We start from the raw sequence: 26,855 nt of genomic DNA, 5'->3' as shown, positions 1-26,855 counted from the left end.
GTATAGCTGTCTCTCTGTCTCTCTGTATAGGTGTCTCTCTGTATAGCTGTCTCTCTGTATAGCTGTCTCTCTTTAACTCAGTATAGCTGTCTCTCTGTCTCTCTGTATCGCTGTCTCTCTGTCTCTCTGTATAGCTGTCTCTCTGTATAGCTGTCTCTCTGTCTCTCTGTATCGCTGTCTCTCTGTCTCTCTGTATCGCTGCCTCTCTGTCTCTCTGTATAGCTGTCTCTCTGTATCACTGTCGCTCTCTCTGTCTCTCTGTATAGCTGTCTCTCTCTCTGTCTCTCTGTATCGCTGTCTCTCTGTATAGCTGTCTCTCTCTCTGTCTCTCTGAATAGCTGTCTCTCTGTATAGCTGTCTCTCTCTCTGTCTCTCTGTATTGCTGTCTCTCTGTATAGCTGTCTCTCTGTCTCTCTGTATAGCTGTCTCTCTGTATCGCTGTCTCTCTGTATAGCTGTCTCTCTGCCTCTCTTTATAGCTGTCTCTCTTTATAGCTGTCTCTCTGTCTCTCTGTATAGCTGTCTCTTTGTATAGCTGTCTCTCTGTATAGCTGTCTCTCTGTATCGCTGTCTCTCTGTCTCTCTGTATAGCTGTCTCTCTGTCTCTCTGTATCGCTGTCTCTCTGTATAGCTGTCTCTCTCTCTCTGTATAGCTGTCTCTCTGTCTCGCTGTATAGCTGTCTCTCTGTACAGCTGTCTCTCTGTCTCTCTGTATCGCTGTCTCTCTGTATCGCTATCTCTCTGTACAGCTGTCTCTCTGTCTCTCTGTATCGCTGTCTCTCTGTATAGCTGTCTCTCTCTGTATCTCTGTCTCTCTGTCTCGCTGTATAGCTGTCTCTCTGTATAGCTGTCTCTCTGTACAGCTGTCTCTCTGTATAGCTGTCTCTCTCTCTGTCTCTCTGTCTTTCTGTATAGCTGTCTCTCGCTGTCTCTCTTTATAGTTGCCTCTCTGTCTCTCTGTCTCTCTGTCTCGCTGTCTCTCACTCTGTATCGTTGTCTCTCTGTCTCTCTGTATCGCTGTGTCTCTGTCTCTCTGAATAGATGTCTCTCTGTCTCTCTTTATAGCTGCCTCTCTGTCTCTCTGTATAGCTGTCTCTGTCTTTCTATATCGCTGTCTCTCTGTATTGCTGTCTCTCGCTGTCTCGTTGTCTCGCTCTCTCTCTCGGTCTCACTCTCGCTCTGTCGATGTGTCGCTGTCTCTCTCGCTCTGTCTGTCTCGCTGTCGCTCTGTCTCTCTCGCTGTCTCTCTAGCTGTCTCTCTGTATAGCTGTCTCTCTGTCTCTCTGTATTGCTGTCTCTCTGTATCGCTGTCTCTCTGTATCGCTGTCTCTCTGTATCTCTGTCTCTTTGTCCCTCTGTATCGCTGTCTCTCTGTCGCTGTCTCTCTGTCTCTCTGTCACTGTCTCTCTGTCGCTGTCTCTCTGTCGCTGTCTCTCTGTCTCTCTCGCTCTCTCGCAGTCTGTCTCTCTCGCCGTCTGTCTCGCTGTCTCTCTCGCTGTTTCTCTTGCTGTTTCTCTTACTCTCTGTCTCTCTCGCTTTTTCTCTGTCTCGCTCTCTCGCTCTCTGCTTGTCTATGTGTGTGTGTGTGTGTGTCCACCTCTTTCTATGTAACAAGGTCAGATAGGCTGGTTGACTTGAGTGGATGTGATCAGGCTAAGTGTGTGTGCCCATATCAGTGTGTCCACGGTTGCTCTCGCCTTATCTCTATCTCTCTGTATGGGCCATTTTACTCCATTCTCCCCCGGCAGTCAAAAGCCCTGGTGTGGGCTTACACACACAAACACACACACTCACAGAAGTGACATGTGCTATTTCGAATGTCACTTTAACCGTGACAAGAGAGCTGTCAACCGGCCTCCTATATCAAAGAGAGGGATCTGTCTCTCCTCTCCCATTGTCCTCCCTCTATCTTTCTCTTCACTCTTTTCTACTTAGACTCTTTCCTTTCTGTGACACCTTTAATGCGACATCATGCAATCATTCAGACAGATGATCTCACTCTTACAGTGAAACCCAGGGGCTCTAGTGAGCCTTAGGGAAGAACCCCTTAAACACACACACACACACACATACACACACTCATTTTCTCTTGCATACATACTGCTTATCCACTTAACCCATCTCGCTCTCTATCGTTCTCTCTCTCGGGTTCTCTCTCTCGTGCTCATGGTTGTCTGCATGGCAACGACTCGTCTCGTTTCGTGTCGTGTCCTGGGATGTGCGTGACTGGAGAGAGGTGAATTAGCACAGTGACCCAGTTTGGTCACAGAGAGACGAGTCCTCCACACACGTCAGCTCTCTACTACAGCCACTACTGCTACTACAAAGCACTAGGATGATGTCTTGACTATAGACAAATGGAGAGATTCATGAGATAAGCATCTAAAACATAACAAAACTGTGTGTGGTTGTGTGTGTGTGTGTGTGTGTGTGTGTGTGTGTGTGTGTGTGTGTGTGGTGTGTGTGTGTGTTTGCCAGCCGTCAATGCCTTGTTCGCAGGTGAGTGTGTGTCCTTCAGGCAGTAAACAGGTACAGTAAACAGGTACAGTAAACAGGTTCAGTAAACAGGTATTGTAAACAGGTTCAGTAAACAGGTACAGTAAACAGGTTCAGTAAACAGGTACAGTAAACAGGTTCAGTAAACAGGTACAGTAAACAGGTACTGTAAACAGGTACAGTAAACAGGTTCAGTAAACAGGTTCAGTAAACAGGTACTGTAAACAGGTACAGTAAACAGGTACAGTAAACAGGTACAGTAAACAGGTTCAGTAAACAGGTACTGTAAACAGGTACAGTAAATAGGTACTGTAAACAGGTACAGTAAACAGGTACAGTAAACAGGTTCAGTAAACAGGTACTGTAAACAGGTACTGTAAACAGGTACAGTAAACAGGTTCAGTAAACAGATTCAGTAAACAGGTACTGTAAACAGGTACAGTAAACAGGTACTGTAAACAGGTACAGTAAACAGGTACAGTAAACAGGTACTGTAAACAGGTACAGTAAACAGGTACTGTAAACAGGTACAGTAAACAAGTACAGTAAACAAGTACAGTTAACAGGTTCAGTAAACAGGTACTGTAAACAGGTACAGTAAACAGGTACTGTAAACAGGTACTGTAAACAGGTACAGTAAACAAGTACAGTAAACAAGTACAGTTAACAGGTTCAGTAAACAGGTTCAGTAAACAGGTACTGTAAACAGGTACAGTAAACAGGTACTGTAAACAGGTACAGTAAACAAGTACAGTAAACAAGTACAGTTAACAGGTATAGTAAACAGGTTCAGTAAACAGGTACTGTAAACAGGTTCAGTAAACAGGTACTGTAAACAGGTACTGTAAACAGGTACAGTAAACAGGTATGTAGATGAGTGGAGATGTGAGTGTGTGAAACAAGACCGGTGAACCAGCCTCGTTCGTTCGGCACATTATGCAGACGGAACGCGTTTAATTATCCAGCGCCTGTGATTAATAGTTTTTAATTAACAAAACCCTGGCAACCTAAAATATGCACATGTCCCCAAATGAAGTCAGTCCATCAGAGAAAATAAACAAAACAAAAGTTTAAGCGAGACAAGGAATGAAAAAATAAAAGCTTGAGTATCTTTCATGACAGCTTATCATCTTAAAAATGTAAAAATTATTCAGGACTACGAGCTATTCAACCTAGCGATAGCTGGACTAGTATTATAGGTTTGAAAGAACTTGAACCACACAGAAAATGTCCAAGGCTGAACATCGACCATAAACACACAGATTGGCACAGGTAAAGTAAAGTACGATTAAAAAAAAGCAGGACAGTAACATAATGTAAAACAAGAGAGCCAAATACATCCCTAATTCAGAGTGTGACTCACCGATGCAGGACTCCCTGTGCTCCTCGAACCCAGCGCTGCATATACACCTCCCGATGGGCACCAGCCACTCCCCCTCAGCGCTGCAGTACATCTTGGGCGTGTCTCTCTCTTCGGCGTGGTCCACACACTGACCCCTGACCTCCACCAGGGAGGAGGAGTCAGCGCCCGTCACTACGTCAGTGAACACGGCCAGGTTGCGGCCCACGCCCGAGCAGCGCTTGTAGTACACCCTGACAGAGGTCAGGGCGATGCACGCCCCGATGTCCTGGAAGGCCAGGTAGAAGCCTCGTCTAGTGAGGGGGCCCACACCTCGAACCTGGGAGGAGACAAAGGACAATACAACACAATAATCCATCTCAAAACGTTTCAGTAAATGTGGAATGGGAGCAAAGTCAGGGGTGGCACTGTGAAAGGCACCCATTTCAGCACCATGGACACCTCCGTGCAGGAGAAGCACAGCGCTGAAACACTGCTCAGTCACAACATGAAAGTCAAATAAGTTAGCATACTTCTGTGTTGAGTTTGAGTCTCCTGACTCCCAGGTCCACTCCAGTAAAGCTCTCATCAGCAGCGATGGTATCGATCTTGGTGAACTGGGTCTCTCTGATGGCCGTGCCTACAGCTCGGTCCGACTCATAGTAGTACAGGTTAAATGTCTCCTGCTCATCATAACACACACAAAGAAATGATCAAAGACAGAGCTGCCAATAGTCTGTGTTGATCTTTGAAGCAAAACACGTACTTATCTTCATCTCTTTCTCCCTCCCGTCCTCCCTCACCCCACATTCCCAACCACTCTCTCCAATCCCTTGTACCTTGCAAGTTCCCAGGACTCCAGGCATGCTGTTACAGTCCCGGAGGGTGAACTTGACCTCGATATAGATCCTCCTGGCTCCGTCACGAGGGATCCAGCCTGTCCTCAGCCAGTTGTTCTGACTGGGACTCATCACGTTACACACCTGGTACGTGTGGATGGGACTGAAATACTCATCCATCTCATTTATAGCATCCCACTGCAAGAGATGGAGAGATAGAGGAAGGAGGATAAGGGGAAAGGAGAGAGAGAAAATGGAATGAGGGAAAGGGTTAAGAGAATAAAGTTAGTCAGGAAGGGGGAAAGAGACGGTCCTGAATATCCAAGGTTTCCAAAATACATTTGGTGTCACAAATGTTTTAACTGCTCTGACAGAATGTTTGTCTAATTCCAGAAAACAGTACAGGCTAAGTAACATCATAGGATTAGCCCAGCTGTCTAGAGGGAACACAAGCAATGGCTACACTTAAACTTATTCCTTGAGGAAGAAGTCTTCACTTCTATAGATAACCTTTATATGACCCCACCCCCCATCCAGCTGTGACCAGGAATAGTCGACTCACACACGTAACCGCAGACAAACAGTTACACACTCAGTGCTAGACAAAAAGTACTATTCCTAGTCCACATTTAAATGTATTAAAGCTCCACAACTTTCAAGTGATTCTACTGATGTTGAACTCAGGTCAAATAGAGTAATTGGCAATGAGGTGCAGGTGTGTGTGTGTGTGTGTGTACCTGTATGTATCCATCCTTGGGGCTTAGAGCTAAATGCATTATGTGAGTGTCTGGGTTATTGAAATGGAAAGAGATGACCTGGGAAGAGCTTTTGGCCAGAGCCAACTGAACTTGGCCCCAGCTAAGACGAGGCTTCACAAAGAGACCCACCACCTCTGCTCTCCTCAGCCCTCCCCATCCCCACCTCCCCATGAGACAGAAACAGTGCAGTAATTAAGATCTTGGACGTCTCACCCGTGTCAACCGCTCATCCTCTCATCTTTATCTGCTAAATTGAAATTGTCCTTGAACTCATGAAGCCCTGCTTTAATTAGCCTTTCTCATTATCCCATCTTCCCATCAACATCTTCTTTCCCACTCTCATCTTTAATGGGAAACTAACATTTTCTCTCCAGTAATATTCCTGTTAGAGAGGAAACACTTTCACAGAATGAATCAGGCACACCTGATGCGGTTCCTCTGCACATTTGTGAGACTTGAGAGCTGGTGACTTGACTAGATTATGATCCGTATGGTATATGAGATGGCATTTCAATGTGTTGTGACAGTAGGATAAAAGGTTAAAGTGATTGACTGGCTGCTGTCAGCTCTACTGTGGGATCCAAGGAGTGTTTCTTTGTATGCCTGGGTGACATGGAGATGATATGACTATCGCCCCGGCAACACATAAACGGCCACAGAGATATGTGGCTGTGTGTGTGTGTCTGTGTGTGTGACTGAGTGAGTGAATGAGTGAGTGAGTGAGTGAGTGAGTGAGAGAGAGAGAGCAAGAGAGAGGGAGAGAGGAATTAATTGGGCTGTACATTGCACATCTGTTTCCTGCCTGCCAACACAGACCATCTCCAATCAGGATTCATCAGATGTGGCAATCACAGACAACACAGTTATCCCATTCACACACTCAAGTATGCACGCACACGCACACACACACACACACACACACACACACACACACACACACACACACACACACACACACACACACACACACACACGCGCGCATCACACACACATCACACACGCATCACACACGCATCACACACGCATCACACACACACACGCGCATCGCACACGCATCGCACACGCATCGCACACACACACACACACACACACACACAAAATATGAACAAGGCCACAGATATACATATACAGTTGAAGTTGGAAGTTTACATACACCTTAACCAAATACATTTAACCCCAGCTTTTCACAATTTCTGACATTTAATTCTAGTAAAAATTCCCTGTCTTAGGTCAGTTAGGATCACCACTTTATATTAAGAATGTGAAATGTCAGAATAATAGCAGAGAGAATGATTTATTTCAGCTTTAATTTCTTTCATCACATTCCCAGTTGGTCAGAAGTTTGCATACACTCAATTAGTATTTGGTAGCATTGCTTTTAAATTGTTTAACTTGGGTCAAACGTTTCAGGTAGCCTTCCACAAGTTTCTCACAATAAGTTGGGTAAATTTTGACCGACTCCTCCTGACAGAGCTGGTGTAACTGAGTCAAGTTTGTAGACCTCCTTGCTCGCACACGCTATTTCAGTTCTGCCCACAAATTGTCTATGGGATTAAGGTCAGGGCTTTGTGATGGCCACTCCAATACCTTGACTTTGTTGTCTTTAAGCCATTTTTCCACAACTTTGGAAGTATTAATGGGGTCATTGTCTATTTGGAAGACCCATTTGCGACCAAGCATTAACTTCCTAACTGATGTCTTCAGATGTGATTTCAATTTATCCACATAATTTTTCTTCATCATGATGCCATCTATTTTGTGAAGTGTACCAGTCCCTCCTGCAGCAAAGCACCCCCACAACATGATGCTGCCACCCCCGTGCTTCACGGTTAGGATGGTGTTCTTCGGCTTGCAAGCATCCACCTTCTTCCTCCAAACATAACAATGGTCATTATGACCAAACAGTTCTATTTTTGTTTCATCAGACCAGAGGACATTTCTCCAAAAATTACAATCTTTGTCCCCATGTGCAGTTGCAAACCGTAGTCTGACTATTTTATGGCGGTTTTGGAGCAGTGGCTTCTTCCTTGCTGAGCGGCCTTTCAGGTTATGTCAATATAGGACTTGTTTTTCTATGGATATAGATACTTTTGTACCTGTTTCCTCCAGCATCTTCACAAGGTCCTTTGCTGTTGTTCTGGGATTGATTTGCCCTTTTTTCACCAAAGTACGTTCATCTCTAGGAGACAGAACGCATCTCCTTCCTGAGCAGTATGACGGCTGAGTGGTCCCATGGTGTTAATACTTGCGTACTTTTGTTTGTACAGATGAACCTGGTACATTCAGGCGTTTGGAAATTGCTCCCAAGGATGAACAAGACTTGTGGAGGTCTGCAATTGTTTTTCTGAGTTCTTGGCTGATTGTTTTTAGATTTTCCCATGATGTCAAGCTTAGAGGCACTGAGTTTGAAGGTAGACCTTGAAATACATCCACAGGTACACCTCCAATTGACTCAAATGATGTCAATTAGCCTATCAGAAGCTTCTAAAGCCATGACATAATTTTCTGGAATTTTCCAAGCTGTTTAAGGCTTGGGTATTGACAAGTTATGTCAGCTGTTATGACATACTATGACATGTTTATGACCCTGTCACAACGTGTTTTGACACTGGGTGTCAAGTAAAGTGTTACCGTTTTATTCAATTTCCAAGTCATTTAATATTTCCATTGAAGTGAAAGAATCCCTTTAAGTACAAAGAGCTGGGCTTGTGTTGTCCAAGTGGCTGAGATAAAGAGATGAGCGGTAACCAACGCATAGAAAGCCCTGATGAGATCTAATACATCCTCTGCCTAACAGACCACCAGTACTGGTAGAGGTACATAGTATGCACCAAGAAGAATGGGAGACAGAGCGAAAGAGAGCTTAACAGATTGTCAGAAGGACAATTAGCACCTACATACACTGTCAGAAAGAGAGTGAATGTGGTGCATAAGTTTCATACAACAATTTCTGGCTGTCTATAACACCCCTCTTCCCTCATACGGGACGAGGCAGGAGTACCCTGCAAAATAATTCTGTTGTTTTTAACGTAATTTATTGGCAGCCATTTAGTTACCTGTAAACTACTGTATTCATGGTAACTATGAATTCCATGTAAAATAAATTCCAAAGCAAGTTTACAGTAATGTAATGTTATTTATTTATAGTAACTTGCAGGTACCTGGCTGCCAGTAAGTTACCATACAAACAACATGAGATTGTTGACAGTGTAGAGTCAGATTTAGTACCTATGTCATCCAGAGACCAATCCTAACACAATCCTGCTCAGTCCCATCAAAGCTCCCACAGCATGCAGAAACTCATCCATTCCATAATAGAGGAAAGAAACCACAGAGAAAAATACTCTCTGGTCTGAGAGAGATTTCATTTCAGATTAGTGTATGGCATGGAAGAACCCTTTGAGTAGTTTGAACGTAGAAAGAGAAAAAGAGTAGGATAGATAGACAGAGAGACAGAAATACCGATAGAGAGAAAGTGAGAGAAGAGGGAGGTAGCAAGACAGAAAGAAAGTGGTAGACTGACTGGGACTAGGGCATGCTGTGCTGTGCTGTGTTGTGGAATTTGCGGTGGTGGTGATGGTGTCTATATGAAGTTAAAGTCCTGCATATTAATATTGGTGGAAATATTTTGCAGATTTTATTGCGATTTATTTGTTTGTTACTGTCCGTATGGAGCTTGTTTTTGATCGCAGGTCCAGGAATGACTGAAGAATTGCAACCTGGTACGTGCAGCTAAATGCAGATAGCACTACTGGGTGATTTGAAAAGTCAGTCAATCGATCAATAATATAATAATACTTTAAGCAAAACTGTTTACCTTTAAATTACAATCTGTAGAAACTATGAGAACAGAAAGGTTCAGAACTTTTGTGAAACACCACAGCACAGTTGAAAAATATATAGCAAATAGAAATCCAATGTGGATGGTGTTAAGAGATAGATGGGAGGGGTTGTATGGAGCTGAAGGGTGGGACTAATAACAACAAGATAACTCCGTAAAACGTACAGTGGGGAGAACAAGTATTCCCCACTGTATATAGGTTCAGAACTTTTGAAACAGCACAGTTCAAAATATGTGGCAAGTAGAAATCAAGCTGGATCGATATCAGAACTAGATGGGAGGAGTTGAAGGATAGATGAATAAAAAATAAATAAAATAACTATTGTAAAATATTTTTTTCCCACAAAATGTACACTGTCGTTCAAATGTTTTGGGGTCACTTAGAAATGCCCTTGTTTTTGAAATATATATATTTTTAAATCCATTAAAATATCATCAAATTGAATAGAAATACAGTGCAGACATTGTTAATGTTGTATATGACTATTGTAGCTGGAAACGGCTGATTTTTATTGGAATATCTACAAAGGCGGCCAATTATCAGCAATGTTCCAATGGCTCGTTATGTTGGCTAATCCAAGTTTATCATTTTAAAAGGATAACTGATCATTAGAAAACCCTTTTGCAATTATGTTAGCACAAATGAAAACTGTTGTTCTGATTAAAGAAGTAATAAAACTGGCCGCCTTTAGACTAGTAGAGTATCTGGAGCATCAGCATTTGTGTGTTCGATTGCAGGCTCAAAATGACCAGAAACAAAGAACTTTCTTCTGAAACTCGTCAGTCTATTCTTGCTCTGAGAAATGAAGGCTATTCCATGCAAGAAATTGGCAAGAAACTGAAGATCTCAAACAACGCTGTGTACTACTGCCTTCACAGAACAGAGCAAACTGTCTCTAACCAGAATATTAAAAGGAGTTGGAGGCCCCGGTGCACAACTGAGCAGGAGGACAAGTACATTGGAGTGTTTAGTTTGATAAACAGATGCCTCACAAGTCCTCAACTGTCAGCTTCATTAAATAGTACCCGCAAAACACCAGTCTCAACGTCAACAGTGAAGAGGCGACTCCGGGATGCTGGCCTTCTAGGCAGAGATGCAAAGAAAAAGCCATATCTCAGACTGGCCAATAAAAAGAAAATATTAAGATGGGCAAAAGAACAGACACTGGACAGAGGAACTCTGCCTAGAAGGCCAGTATACCTGAGTCACCTCTTCACTGTTGACGTTGAGACTGGTGTTTTGCTGTACTGGGCTTTCGGAAAATATTAGACCCTTGACTTTTTCCACATTTTCTTACGTTACAGCCTTATTCTAAAATTGATTAAATTGTTCCCCCCCCTCAATCTACACACAATACCCCATAATGACAAAGCAAAAACCGTTTTTTTTTGAAATGTTTGCTTTTTGCATACTTTGTTTTAGCACCTCAAGTCTTCTTGGGTGTGATGCTACAAGCTTGGCACACCTATATTTGGGAAGTTTCTCCCATTTTTCTCTGCAGATCCTCTCAAGCGCTGTCAGGTTCGATGGGGAGCATTACTGCACAGCTATTTTCAGGTCTCTCCAGAGATGTTAGATCGGGTTCAAGTCCAGGATCTGGCTGGGCCACTGAAAGACATTCAGAGACTTGTCCCAAAGCCACTCCTGGGTTGTCTTGGCTGTGTGCTTAGGGTGATTGTCCTGTTGGAAGGTGAACTTTTGCCACAGTCTGAGGTCCTGAGAGCTCTGGAGCAGGTTTTCAATCAAGGATCTCTCTATACTTTGTTCCGTTCATCTTTACCTCGATCCAGACTAGTTTCCCAGTCTGTGCTGCTGAAAATATCCCCACAGCATGAAGCTGCCACCGTGCTTCACCGATGGGATGGTGCTAGTTTTCCTTCAGACGTGACACTTGGCATTCAGACCAAAGAGTTCAATCTTTGTTTCATCAGACCAGAGAATCTTGTTTCTCATGGTCTGAGAGTCCTTTATTTGCCTTCTGGCTAACTCCAAGCGGGCTGTCTTGTGCCTTTTACTGAGGAGTGGCTTCCGTCTGGCCACTCTACCCTAAAGGCCTGATTGGTGGAGTACTGCAGTGATGACTGTCCTTCTGAAAGGTTCTCCCATATCAACAGAGGAACTCTAGAGCTCTGTCAGAGTGACTATTGGGTTCTTGGTCACCGACCTAACCAAGGCCCTTCTCCCCCAATTGCTCAGTTTGGCTGGGCGGCCAGCTCTAGGAAGAGTCAATTTAAGAGTGATGAAGACCACTGTGTTCTTGGGGACTTTTGTGAGAGAAAAATTACATATTTTCCTGATTTGTTTGACATGTAACAATTGTATACTTAACAACATTTCTGTTGCTGTGTTTTTATGGTCTACACCCTAATATGGTTTTACTTGAGATGGCTTGAGCTGACAATAGATTGATGACTTGGTGATAAAAACCTTAAAGCTGGCATTCCATGGACAAGATGTAACCTTTATTTAACTAGGCGAGACAGTTAAGAACAAATTCTTATTAAAAATTATGGCCTAGCAGGGAACAGTGGGTTAACTGCCTTGTTCAGGGGCAGAACGGCAGATTTTACCTAGTCAGCTCAGGGATTCAATCCAGCAATTTATCGGTTACTGGCCCAACACTCTAACCACGAGGCTACCTGATGACCACAGGATGGACCCAGGATGACTTGTGGTGCCCCCCGATAAGCAATAGGAGGGGTTGAATCAACCATGACTATGGTTGATTCACTATGCATTTTAGTGTCAGCTATATAAGATCTCTGCATTGTCTGTAAAGGTTAAGCTCTCGGCAACACACAAGAGTGTGGGGTCAACAGCTTCATTATTGCAATAATTAATCAACATTGAATAAAGATGATTGTTTAAAGAAATGACAATCTCTCTCACTTGATTAGAATATTCCACGACACCTTCAATGCTGCAGACATTTTTTGGTACTCTTCCCCAGATCTGTGCCTCGACACAATCCTATCTTTGAGCTCTACGGACAATTCCTTCAATCTCATGGCTAGGTTTTTGCTATGACATGCCCTGTCAACTATGGGACCTTATATAGACAGGAGCGTGCCTTTCCAAATCAAGTCCAATAAATTGAATTTACCACATGTGGACTCCAATCAAGTTGTAGAAACATCTCAGGATGCACCTGAGCTATATTTTGAGTCTCATAGCAAAGGGTCTGAATACTTATGTAAATGTGATATTTCAGTTTCTTCTAATTTATACATTTGCAAAAATTCATAAAAACCTGTTTTTGCTTTGTAATTACGGGGTATTGTGTATCGATTGTTGAGGAAAACAAACAATGTAATTCGTTTAGAATAAGACTGTAAAGTAACAAAATGTGAAAAAGTCAAGGGGTCTGAATACTTTCCGAGTGCACTGTATATTTACGAAACAATTAATGGGGGATTGGACAATCTGCAATATTAAAGTTGATCTACCCCCCCAAAAAATAAATAATAATAATGGTGGAAATATCACCCATTACCCAGTCACTCTCTACCACACAATCAGGATATGAATCCAGCAACTCTTAATAATCTGGATGCCCAACAGTGTGTCTGCGTTTGTGTGTCTATGTGGGTGAGTGTGGTGACAGCGATAACCTTTCAGGAATATGAGTGCTAATTGCACAGGTCTGGTATCAATGGGTTATAAGGTGTAATTGGTGTCTATTCTGAGATCCAATTTCAACTGTGTGTGTGCGTGTGCGTGCATGCGCATTCTATAGATATGGATCAACTAATCTATGCCTTGGTGCTCTCATGATCCAACCCCGTATCTTGCTCTATGGAGTCTATATGGTTTATAAAACAGACATGATGATTGAATGAAAACACTGTTTAAGTTAGTACACAGGTATTCACCATATTCAGGAAGCTATATAAAAGTTACACAATCTTTTCTCACATGTCTTCCCTTCATTTGTTCATGTCCTTTCTCTCTCAGGTCTCTATCCCTCTCACTCCACCTTTATCTCTCTCTGAAATCTAGTCCGTGCTGCGACTGTGTCAGAGCTGTTTTTCCGACAGGATCCATCTGTACTGTCCTATCAATCACACAACGTTATGGGTGACAACTGCACCTGCTTAAGACCCTTGGGGGGTTATGTGTGCGCATGCGTGCGTGTTCGTGTATGTGTGTCTGACAGCGTGTGTGATGACAGGGGGTGCGGGTGGGTTTTTGACACTTGGTTTCATCATTATCTCATCCAAATCATGGTTTCTACTGTCTGCGTTTATCAACCCCCCTTCACACACAAAAACAAACACACAAACACGCACATACACGCACACACACGGTCCTGTCAGTGGTATCGATCGCATCTAGGGGCTACTGGTGGATGAACCTGTCATGGCCAACAAGGGGCGGACGGCAGGATAATGAAGTCTTTCTACTCTGTCTGATGGCTCCTGACATCTCTCTCTGTGTGTGTGTGTGTGTGTGTGTGTGTGTGTGTGTGTGTGTGTGTGTGTGTGTGTGTGTGAGTGAGAGTTTTGCAGCTCTATGGGGTTCCAAGAGCTGCCCACAGGCATCCTCAGTGCTGCCTGACTAAATTGGAAGGAAGGAGGCCCCCTGATGGGGAGACGTGATCCGTCATGTCATATAAACGAGCCGCAGACAGTGGGGAGAGCTAGGGGTGCTAATAAAGACCTCTTAATCTGTTATATACACACACACAGGGCTAATTAGCAGTCTATTTCATATGTCTCATCGGTCAGTCCAGATAAAATCTATTTCAACAACTCTCTCTTGTCAATCGATGTTATGCCCAGTCTGCAAATTACTTGATATCTCCATTCTGAGAATATCTATGGCTATCCTCTTTCCACAGGTACATGTATGTAGCCTATACTGAACATCAACCATTCCCTTCCTCTCTCTGCAGAAGTGTAAGACAGTGTTCACACTTTGCCTGTTCTATACATATTCTATGCTATATTTCCTGGACACAGTCAGCCACAAGCTTTGGTACATTCACAAGAAACCTAAACGTCTTCTCCATCCCCTCTCCATACTCCCCCTTCCCTTCCCTTCATCTCAAGCTGATGCTCACACACACACATTGGTATGATTTATCTCTCACTAGGCCTGTCCAGGATTTCACACTTGATGAGCAGCAGGAATAAATTAACAAATTAAATGTGTTCTAGGAAGGTTCTTGTAACATCAGAGGGTTTCTGTCACGATCGTCGGAAAGGAACGCGAGTTGGGTTCCACATATTTATTTGCAGTGAAACTTCAAAAAACAATAAACATACAACGAACGTGAAGTAACGTAGTGCACAAAACACTAACACAAAACAATATCCCACAATGCAGGTGGGAACAGGGACACCTTAAGTATGATCCCTAATTAGAGACAACGATAATCAGCTGCCCTCTACTTGGGAACCACACTGAAACACCCACATAGAAATAAAACGACTAGAACACCCGAGTCACGCCCTGACCTACAACACCATCGAGAACCCCGAGGGCTCTCTATGGTCAGGGCGTGACAGTTTCTGAAGCAAAGAAAATACATTATAGAAAACTGGTGTTGCTGGGGTGGCACATTTCATACACTGCAAACTGTCAGAGTGGCAAAATGACCATAGTGTTGTCTGTATGTGAGCCTGTGTGTGTGTGTGTGTGTGTGTGTGTGTGTGTGTGTGTGTGTGTGTGTGTGTGTGTGTGTGTGTGTGTGTGTGTGTGTGTGTGTGTGTGTGTGTGTGTGTGTGTGTGTGTGTAGGGGCCTATCAGTCTGCTCCTCGTGACAGAAACTGTCATGACACCCGTTTATCACAGACCCCATAGGGGAGCGCCTTTCCTCCACAAGGGCACTGCTACCAGAGCTCAGCCACTCACCGCAACAAGATCTCACGCTTTCACCAATTTGAGTTTAGATTAGGACTTTTGTCCATGTTTCACATTTCTAGGTGTTTTGGACACTCTGGTTGCTCTGCTGCTGTTGCCGGCACCTCGTGGCTGGTTAAACTTAGGCATTAATTAGTTAACTGAAGGTTTGGGATAGGGTTAAAAAAAATAACCCCACAGTGACATTTAGGCATTAATTCAGAATGGTTAAGGGTTAAGGTTTGGGATAGGGTAAAAAATAAAAGACTGGGATTGAACACTTGACCCTCGGAGCAGGCCCTTGCGGCTTACGCCCATCCACCGTCCTCGTCCAGATGCCCTAGCAAAACCCCAGCCTACTTGATGGTAATAGCGCTCACTGTTGCCGCTAGTGGCTGGTTTTCAAGGCATCTCCTGACGTCCTGTGTACCTGGACAGATGCAGGATTTTGAAGTGGATCTAGACTGACCAGGCTGCTTTCCACTACTGCCAACACACACCACGTGCGCACACACACACATTCCCATACTATACATTTTCTGCCCAGTCTTCTCTTTCTGTCCCTCCATCCCGGCAGTCTGCCTCTAATATTTATATGACTCTTTTCCACACACACTGTGAGAGGCCTCACAATAAAATGTGTCACTACAGGGATGTGCACACAGTCACACATACACAGAAAATTCAAGGAATACCAACATAAATCCTCACATCGGTCAAATTTATCACTGCAAATGATCCAGTACATTTTGATTATACCTCCAATTTTTGTATTACCCAGACCTTTTCTAAAGTCTTGAGTGCAGATAAGTGTGGTAGAGAGGCCTCTGCTAACCATTGCTATAGTCCTGTCTGAGAGCCTTCTAAAACTGAATAGCTTTAAAGGGCAAAATAGTTTAAGTAACATCATTTAAAAGTCCCCATCAAAATCCCCCAGTTTAAGATAGAGATATGTTTTTTGCATGGGCTGCGACTGAATCCACCACATCTGCCTATGTCAGCCTTCCTCATCTGAGGTGGAAGGTGGCCGAGCTACAGCGATGTTTGTCAGACCATGAGACATCCTGAAAATCTGTCTTTTCACAAAATTGTCTGTAACGTCAGAACGGTTTGGCTAATATGACCACACTACGGCAATATGAATCTCTCACGGATATGATGGTGTTCTTTCATTTTGATGTAGGAGCCCTGTCTGAAGGTGACCCAATACGAGTTTAAACTAATGAATGGAAGAATGGAGGAATTGATCAAAACAAACAAACTGAAATATCACATTTACATACAGTGGCAAAAAAAAGCATGTGAACCCTTTGGAAATACATGGAGTTCTGCATAAATTGGTTATACAATTTGATCTGATCTTCATCTAGGTCACAACAGACAAACACAGTCTGCTTAAACTAATAACACACAAAAATTGATATGTTTTCATGTCTTTATTGAACACACCGTGTAAATATACACAGTGCGTTGTGGATAAAGTATGTGAACCCTTGGATTTAATAACTGGTTGACCCTCTTTTGGCAGCAATAACCTCAACCAAACTTTTTCTGTAGTTGCGAATCAGACCTGCATAACAGTCAGGGGGAATTTTGGACCATTCCTCTTTACAAAACTATTTCAGTTTAGCAATATTCTTGGGATGTCTGGTGTGAACTGCTTGCTTGAGGTCATGTCACAGCAGCTCAATCAGGTTGAGGTCAGGACTCTGACTGGGCCACACCAGAAGGTGTTTTTTCTTCTGTTGAAGCCATTCTGTTGTTGATTTACTTCTGTGTTATGGGTCGTTGTCCTTTTGCATCACCCAACTTTTGTTGAGCTTCAATTGGTGGACAGATAGCCAAACATTCTCCTGCAAAATGTCTTGATAAATTGGAAATTTATTTTTGCATCAATGATAGGGACTCAATATCCAGGCCCAGAGGCAGCAAAGCAGCCCCAAACCATAATGCTCCCTCCACCATACTTTACAGCTGGGATAAGGTTTTGATGTTGGTGTGCTGTGCCTTTTTTTCTCCACACATGGTGTTGTGTGTTCTTCCAAACAACCCAACTGTAGTTTCATCTGTCCACAGAATATTTTGCCAGTAGCGCTGTGGAACATCCAGGTGCACTTTTGCAAACTTTTGTTTTGGACAGCAGTGGCTTCTTCCATGGTTTCCTCCCATGAACACCATTCTTGTTTAGTGTTTAACGTATCGTAGACTCGTCAACAGAGATGTTAGCATGTTCCAGAGATTTCTGCAAGTCTTTAGCTGACACTCTAGGATTCCTCTTAAGCTCATTGAGCATTCTGTGCTGTGCTCTTGCAGTCATAATTTTAAAAATATATTTTAAAAAATGTAACCACTCTTCGGAGGACAAATATCTTAGTTTTTCACAGATTTGTTGCTACATAGACATACATTTGACATATGCATGGTACTTTTAAATATAACAACAATACATAACCAAACAAACTCTTCAATCCCGCCCCTCAGCCACTCTCAGCCCCTCCCACCTATCACCATAGACTGCCCTTGTTTGGTTTCCATGTGCCATATATTTTTCAATTGTGCTATGATGTTTTACAAAGTTTTTAATCTTTCTAATCGTATAGTATCCAAAGATTATGAGCTAAAAATAAAAACCTTTCCTACGAGTATTATTATATTATTTATTGATGGCCATGGCTTTCCAAGTCGCCCAACACTGCTATTTGTAAGGTTAATTTTAAGTGCATGTTGTGATTTTTAACCATTCCTGAACCTGTGACCAGAAACAAGCTACATAGGGGCAATACCAGAATAAATGATTTATTGATTCTGTCTCTTCGTAAAAAAAATCCACAGAGCTGAGATTGTTGTATGCCCCATAAACAGTTGAAGTCGGAAGTTTACATACACTTAGGTTGGAGTCATTATATTAAACTCATTTTTCAACCACTCCACAAATTTCTTGTTAATAAACTATAGTTTTGGCAAGTCGGTTAGGACATCTACTTTGTGCATGACACAAGTAATATTTCAACAATTGTTTAAAGACCGATTATTTCACTGTATCACAATTTCAGTGGGTCAGAAGTTTACATACACTAAGTTGACTTCAACCTTAATATATAATGAACATCCTCAACAGGGGGAACATATTAGGTATGCTAATAAGCTGTAAAAATAATTGTAACATTTATAAGACTTGTTCATAAAGGAAAATGTGTTCATAAGAAGGGCTTGAGATCAAAGTCAATATTCAGACCACTAGGGGTCAACGTCTTTAGAGAGGATATCCAGTAAGCCTCTCTTTGTAGTAGTAGGATCTCAATGTTACCTCCTCTCCTTGGTAGAGCAAAATGCTCAATGATAACTGCATATATGACATAGCTCCTCCACTTCTATTCAAAATATCAATCATAAACATAAAAGTGTATTTTTTTTTAATTGCGCAAAGAATGCTTTTTTATTAATCAATATATTTGAGTTTGACTATAATGTTTGTTCTATATTTTCTGGAGGATAAAACTTACATTTTAACCAACTTGTATGGCTTTTTTAAGAAAGGGCAATATTTTAAACAAAATTTCATTTTCATTTAGTCAGAAATGAGAAGTTGTCATCTGTATGAAGGCAAAATAGCAATTTTTGAACAAAGGCTTTTCTTAATAATCTACTGGAGAACCATTTGGGGTTTAAGTATACCTTATGTATGAGTGAAGCTTTAAGTGAGAGGTTTAAAGCTTTAATATTTAATAATTTTTGCCCCTAAACTCATATTCATTATATAAATAGGCATGTTAAATTTTGTCTAGTTTAGCATTCCAAATAAAATGAAATCTTTTTTTGCTCATATGATTAAAAAATAATAAGAATCTGAAGTAGGCAATGTCATTAGTAAGTAAGTAAGCTGTAATAGGACCAAAGAGTTAATCAATGTCATTTTGTCCATAAATAGACAAGTGTTTACCTCTCCATGGTTGCAAAATCTTATCTATTTTTGCAAACTTTCTATTGAAATTAATTGTGTTAAGTTCATTTATATTTTTTGAGATGTGAATACCAAGTATGTCTACTTCAACATCCGCCCATTTTATTGGCAAACTAGAAGGTAATGTAAACACTGTATTTTTTAATGATCCAATATGTAATATGGAACACACACTTGCCATAATTAGGTTTTAATCCAGAGAGGCTAGAAAAGTGATCAAGATCTTCAATGAGACTGTGCAGGGATCGAGATTGTGGACTTAAGAAAAAACTAGTCATCAGCATACATTGACACTTTTGTTTTTATCCCCTGGATTTCTAACCATTTGATGTTGTTGGATCTAATTTTAATAGCTAGCATTTCAATGGCCATAATAAATGGATATTGGAACAATGGACAGCCTTGTTTTACTCCTCTTAAAAGCTCATTACTTTCTGAGAAGAAACAATTGTTTACTATTTTACATCTGGGGTTGCTGTACATACAGTGCCTTGCGAAAGTATTCGTCCCCCTTGAACTTTGCGACCTTTTGCCACATTTCAGGCTTCAAACATAAAGATATAAAACTGTATTTTTTTGTGAAGAATCAACAACAAGTGGGACACAATCATGAAGTGGAACGACATTTATTGGATATTTAAAACTTTTTTAACAAATCAAAAACTGAAAAATTGGGCGCGCATATAAAGAAGAAGAAGTTACAGGTCTGTGAGAGCCAGAAATCTTGCTTGTTTGTAGGTGACCAAATACTTATTTTCCACCATAATTTGCAAATAAATTCATAAAAAATCCTACAATGTGATTTTCTGGATTTTTTTTCTCATTTTGTCTGTCATAGTTGAAGTGTACCTATGATGAAAATTACAGGCCTCTCTCATCTTTTTAAGTGGGAGAACTTGCACAATTGGTGGCTGACTAAATACTTTTTTGCCCCACTGTATATATATATATATATATATATATATATATATATATATATATTCTCGAATATATATCTTTGGCCCATATAGATTAATTAGCCAGATCTGTTTTTGGTCCAATAGCATATTTAAAATAATCCATCTTCCTTGCAGATCTGTTTGCACTATCGGATCAAATTTTTTATTTATTAGTATAATCACCCCTTTTGAGTTTCTTTGACCATGACAAAAATATATTTCTCGCTCCCAGTCCTTTTTCCACCCAAACTCACCTATATTTGTAGAATGAGTTTCCTGTAAACAATATATATTATATTCTTTCTCATTTAGCCATGTAAAAATGTATCTTCTTTTTTGATGATCTGCTAAGCCATCACAATTATACTTATTTCCCCACTTACCATAATGCTACCCAAGTTTCAATTATACTTACCTCAACCAATGTTTGTAATCTTATCATTAAAAAGCACCATGATGAATAAGTGTCCATATAACTGTACCAAAATAAGTTGTAATGTTAAGCATACTGAAGCTGCAACTTTGTATTCCTCCAATTGTTCTAATATCCCACCCACTAAAACCTCCCCCCATATCTAGGTCTGTTGTCACAAAGACCATCATACCATCTCCCTGACTCATAATGCACCTTTGCGTCCTAAGGCAAACACTTGGCCGTCAATTGCCGTTGGCCAGAGGGAAATATGGGCAGTCCCATGATTACATAATTATCTATGAGGATGCCCAAGAGAACTAACCAAATAACATGGAAAACAATCAGAAACAATATATATTCTAACAATAATAGATCATATTAATATAAACAATAACAGCACAATCTAACAGCATGCTCATATTTGAAAGTTCTAGCAAGGCTATAAGCATGTCAGCCCAGCCTGCTCAGTTCATTGGATTCAATTGTTGGTCAAAAATAAAAAATAAATGAAAAAAAGAGAAAAAAACGAAATATATCGCAAGACGATTCCCTTTTTAATGTCCGTTACATGCAAGACAGATTGCATGTAGTCCTCATTATATCCTGTTGTATTCCGACAAAAAAGGAAGAAGGAACATAGAGTCTACGGCCACTAATGACTGCAAGTAAAAATGGGTCTTAGAAATCACATTATATCCTGTTGTATCATGCCAGTCATCTTTGCAGAACGGCCACTCCTAGGGAGAGTAGCAACAGTGCTGAACTTTCTCCATTTACAGACAATTGGACTTACCGTGGACTGATGAACATCAAGGCTTCTAGAGATATTTTTGTCAGTCTTGCCAGCTTTATGCAAGTCAACAATTCTTAAATGTAGGTCTTCTATGATCCCATTTGTTTGAGGCATGGTTCACATCAGACAATGCTTCTTGTGAACAGCAACCTCACATTTTGTGAGTGTTTTTTATAGGACAAGGCAGCTCTAACCAACGTCTCCAATCTCATCTCATTGATTGGACTCCAGGTTAGCTGACTCCTGACTCCAATTAGCTTTTGGAGAAGTCATTACCCTAGGGGTTCACAAACTTTTTCCAATCTACACTGTGAATGTTTACATGATGTATTAAATATAGAAAATAAAAATAAAACAATTTGTTTGTTAATAATTTAAGCACACTATGTTTGTCAATTGTTGTGACTTAGATGAAGATCAGATCAAATTTGATGACCAATTTATGCAGAAATCCAGGTAATTCCAAAGGGTTCACATCTATTTCTACTCCTGCATTGACTTGGCAGGGTCATTGTCCTGTTGGAAGGTGAACCTTCGCCCCCTTGTCTGAGGTCCTGAGCGCTCTGAAGCAGGTTTGCTCCGTTCATCTTTCCTTCGGCCCTCGCTAGTCTCACCAGTCCCTGCCACTGAAAAACATCCGCACAGCATGATGCTGCCACCAACATGCTCCACCGTAGGGATGGTGCCAGGTTTCCTCCAGGCGTGAATCTCGTTTTCATGGTCTTAGAGTCCTTTAAGTACCTTTTGGCAAACTCCAAGGGGCTGTCATGTGCCTTTTACTGAGAAGTGGCTTCCGTCTGGCCACTCTACCATAAAGGCCTGCTTGATGGAGGCCTGTAAAGATGGTTGTCTTTATAGGCATGCCGATCTTGTAGTGTCATAGCCAAAAAGACTCAAGGCTGTAATCGCTGCAAAGGTGATTCAACAAAGTTCTGAGTACTGAATACTTATGTAAATGTCATATTTCATTAATTTTTTTTGCAAAATTTAAATTAAAAACAGTTTTTGCTTTGTCATTATGGGGTATTGTGTATAGATTGATGAGGGGGTGAATAAGGCTGTAATGTGAAAAAAGTCAAGGGCTCTGAAAACTTTCCCAATGCACTGTATACCTCCAGGGGTTCTAAAATTCCAAATCAAATAGCTAAATGATCCATGGTATGAACATCTTAAAACAATCCCATATGTTAGTTTAGTAGAACTCCCCTCCCCCCAAAGGCTTAGACTTTAGATTAAGGACATTTTTACCTACAAGAACGTATGAGAATTCTATAACCAATGTGATGCGGATTAGAACTCCAACCTTTATGCCAACTTCAAACTGACATCTCAAAGTGTTTGCCAAACTCTGCACCCGGAGGAGTCTATTCATTCATGTCTGTGTCTTAACAATCACATCACCAGACAATGAGTTGATTGGTTGATTGGGTAATTGTGTCCCAGCAGGGGAGGGAGGCATGTTGGGTAAATCACCATGATGACATCTCTGACAGGAGCATGGAAAATAAAGTGACAGTTCTAACACACATGGATGTGTGTGTGTGTGTGTGTGTGTGTGTGTGTGTGTGTGTGTGTGTGTGTGTGTGTGTGTGTGTGTGTGTGTGTGTGAGTTAGGACAATGACAGCTCTATGCTCTGATCACTCTGAGAGTGGCTAATTCAATACCCCATGCATCATCCCCTGCTGTTACAATATGCACATTTACTGACGAGGAAACAGGGGGTAGCTCTGTCCTCCCCTGTCATTGCCTTACTCTCTTTCCTCTCCTCCATCTACCACTTCTCCTCCCTGTACTTATCGCCTCTTTTTCCTCCCTCCCTCCCTCCAGTTCTATTGGTCTCTTCTTTCCTCTCCTCCATCTACCACTTATCCTCCCTCTACTTCTCGCCTCTTTTTCCTCCCTCCCCCAGTTCTATTGGTCTCTTCTTTCCTCTACCTCCACACTGTTCCCCCCTCGTCCTCGTCCTCGTCCTCTACCTTCCTCTCTCCTCTCTCTCTCCCCTCTGGCTCTTAACAATAACAATATAAATGCATTTCTTCCCACTTGTCACTGCGTCTCAAAACGCTTTACACTTGTCTCCCCTTCTTTCCCCTTGTTCTTGTCCTTCTCTCTCCCTCTACGTCTTCCCTCTGCTCTTTTCTAGATCAAACAACGTGTCAGACTGACATGGGATAGTGAGAAAGGAAGCTGATAGGAGAATAACGGGGCCTTAACTTTCAACAACAAGTTCTAGTTAATGCACTTTACCACTCCACTGTATCTCTGCCTCAGTCTTCAGATGGATTACACACACACAACCATAAGTCCAAACATGCACACACACGCACATGTGCACACCCACACGCACAAAATAAATCTTACCCCATGTGATGGGTATGTTAGCCAGCCCCAGTCGCCTGATATCGAGGAGGTGTCTAGTAGATTCACTGCAAAACAGAAAGAACATCTGTGAGGATAAACGTCAATGAAATGTGTGTAGTACTCACAGTCACACACACTATAATGAACAGAGTGCATGGACAGCAGCACAATATTACCAGAACACTGGCAACAGTCTGTGTGTCTGTGCTAGCATTTGTGTGGCTGCTGGGTCTGACTCTATTAGGCTGGCTAATCACCTTAGTGCTGAAGTTTCTCACTGGGTGATCAATAAAGTTGATTAGCACACAAACACTCCCATCCAAAACTCACACTTCTCCATTCCAACCCCAACCTCAGCCCTCCATCCAGCATGGAGACAACATGCGGTCCCAGACAGCCAGCCAGCCAGCCATCCCCTGGGCTCTTCCCACGTTTATTGACAGCCACATAATGCTAAGGGTTGTTAAAGCAGGCTCCAAGGTGACCCTAAGAAATGTGGTGGTGTAGGTGAGTTTGTTTGGGAAGGTTTTGTATCTCTGTGTCACACTGCTTCATGTTGCGCAGCTCAAACTGTACTGGGCTGTGACACCAAATCAAATTAAATGTTATTTGTCACATGCGTCGAATACAACAGGTGTAAACTTTACTGCGAAATGCTTACTTACGAGTCTTTCCTAATGATACAGAGTTTAAAAAATAATAAAAAATAGCAAAAAGGTCAAATGTTTATATTTGTCCTTTTCACATTTGCATTTTAGTTTTACACTTACAAAATGTGTCACCTGTGTTGTGAAATGGAAATGTAAACAAGAACCTTTCTGTTACTGTTCCAACGCTCTAATCGCTCTAACACGAGGAGTACACAAAAATTAAGCTGTATACAGGGAGTACCAATACCTGTACCGTATCACTGTGCAGGGGTGCAAGGTGTTTGAGGAAGATACAGTATGTAAAGGCAGGGTAAAGTGACTAGGAATCAGGATAGATAATAATAAGAGTAAAATAGAGAAGTAGCAGTATATGATGACTGTGAAAGTGTGTGTGTGTGTGTGTGTGTGCGTGTGTGTGCGTGTGTGTGTGTGTGTGTGTTTGTGTGTTTGTACAGTATGTAGTGTTTGTGTTCATGTGTATGTGTGTGTGTGAGAAAGCCAGTGTAGTGTATGTGAGTGAGTGAGTGTATATATAGTCTTGTGAGTCTGCATAGAGTCAGTGCAAGATAGAGTCAATTCAGAATAGACAGGGTAACCACTTGATTAAATATTTAGTAGTCTTATGGCTTGGGGGTGGAAGCTGTCTCGGAGCCTGTTAGTCCAATTGCCGATTCTCTGGTACTGTCTACAGGACTGTCGCAGAGTGTACAGTCTATGGCTAGGGTGGCTGGAGTATTTGGCAATTTTTCAGGCCTTCCTCTGACACTGTCTGATATAGAGGTCCAAGTGGCAGGGAGCTCAGGCCCCAGAAGAGGAAGAGGTGCTGTCGTGCCCTCTTCACGACTGTGCAGGTGTGTGTGGACCATGTTAAGTTCTCAGTGATGTGGACGCCAAGGAACAAAGCTCTGGACCCGCTCCACTACAGCCGCGTTGATGTGGATGAAAACGTGCTCTCCCCCCTGTTTCCTGTAGTCCAAGATCAGGTCCTTGGACTTACTGACATTGAGGGAAAGGCTGTCACCATACAGAGATACACACACCTGTGTGACAGATGAGGTGGGATGCCTGAGGCCGGGGTCGTTGTCACAGCATCCTGGAGCAGAGCATCACCGCAGTTATGTTGCCTTGACCCAGTTTACCCTCCGAGCCCTGGGAGCCCAAACCTCCACCTCATACTCAGGGAGGTCTGCATAGCTACACCACTCTCTACCTCCCTCTATCACCCTCCCTTTGTCACTCTCTCTCTTTCTTGCTTTCTCTCCATCTCTCTCTATATATCTCTTGCTCTCTCTCTCTCTCTCTCTCTCTCTCTCTCTCTCTCTCTTGCTCTCTCTCTTGCTTCCTCTCCATCTCTTTCCCTCTCTCTTTCTTTCTGTGTGTGTGTTTGTTTGTTTACCAGCTTCCTTCACTTCTCACAAACTTATCAAGAGGAATTGATGTCTGCCCCAGGGTTCACAGTCACACCAGCTGATGTTCCACACATTAAAATGAGCTTTTCAGGACTGTTCACACCCTCTCTCTCTCTCTCTCTCTCTCTCTCTCTCTCTCTCTCTCTCTCTCTCATTTTCTCCTGCTCTCTCTCATATTGTAAATAGCTGGCATGGTGGAGGTCCTAATTTGGGTGTGCTAGTGCTGAGGAGGGCAGTGGGTCAGAACACTGAAACAGATGGCACTGCCACCCATCCCCCATCTCCCTCTGTCATCTTTCTCCCCCTCTCCCTCCCCCAGGGTGCCTCTCTCCCACCATTTTGCGCTGATGATGCATTCAGCCCCTCTCTCAATCCAACGTCACAAATTGATGTCACTATTACACGCCTTTAAGTGTTAGCTCAAGTGACATAATGAAAATATTAGCTCAATGTGACTGGATTTAGTCATTCTGCCAGGCACTGGGGGAATACCGCTATGCCCCTGTTTCCCCTGTTTTTGAGGATGGTAAGTAATTTATTTGATTTGCTCTGCCTGTCTGGAATAGGACTTATACACAACCATCAGCGCAGTAGATATCTCTTCATTGTGATATACTGTAGATAGTGTGGAAGAAGTGGGCAGTGAGACAGTAATTAGCATGTTGTTGTTCACGTCTGTTTCTCTGATATATGAGAGAAAGTGATGGGGGAGAGAGAACGAGAGATAGAGAGAAAGAGAGAGGTGTTCACAGAGTGATTAGATGGAGACCAGATAGTAATATGAATTAGCTAGCCCTTGACTGGTGCAGACACCCAGATATGCCCCGCAGCATAGCCTAACTCAATGCCAGGTCTGCAGACTGTTATCCTATCACTGCCATGGAGAGAGTAAATAAGAGTGGATAGGTTACTGCTTGCACTAATTGTGACAGTAGCAGTTGTGGTGCAGTTTCAATATGGTTATAGTACACAGGGCCACAGGAGCATAGTCCTCAGTCAACTATCACCCTGTCCAACCCAGTGGCCCCAGCATCCACCTCAGTAGATCTGAGCCCAAGAATGTCGACCACTTCACATATCTGGGGAGCACCATCTCCAGAAAGCAAGCCAGTCATTGGGATGGCCTCAGCCTCAAAACAAGATACTCAACTATCACTCTTTGAAAATCTATAATCACAACCCAGCCAACTCACAGACATGACTTCCTTCT

The 26,855-nt window shown here is 42.3% G+C and overlaps 1 protein-coding gene across 1 annotated transcript in view; it reads right to left on the bottom strand.

Annotated features, from left to right (window-relative positions):
- The window catches only part of LOC139414329 (ephrin type-A receptor 8-like), a 116,090-nt gene that overhangs the window by 45,525 nt on the left and 43,710 nt on the right, over nt 1–26,855 (bottom strand). Inside the window, exons 2-5 of the mRNA XM_071162246.1 lie at nt 23,587–23,651; nt 4,674–4,871; nt 4,368–4,517; nt 3,859–4,174 (exon numbers count right to left, since the gene is read on the bottom strand). Of these exons, the coding sequence (XP_071018347.1) occupies nt 3,859–4,174; nt 4,368–4,517; nt 4,674–4,871; nt 23,587–23,651 (729 nt within the window). The remainder of the gene's footprint in view (nt 1–3,858; nt 4,175–4,367; nt 4,518–4,673; nt 4,872–23,586; nt 23,652–26,855) is intronic.

Source organism: Oncorhynchus clarkii, chromosome 7 (genome assembly GCF_045791955.1).
Source record: "Oncorhynchus clarkii lewisi isolate Uvic-CL-2024 chromosome 7, UVic_Ocla_1.0, whole genome shotgun sequence".
In the NCBI taxonomy this organism is placed as follows: Eukaryota; Metazoa; Chordata; class Actinopteri; order Salmoniformes; family Salmonidae; genus Oncorhynchus; species Oncorhynchus clarkii.
Note: the sequence above shows the minus strand (reverse complement) of the source record. Positions and strands in the feature narration are given on the sequence as shown.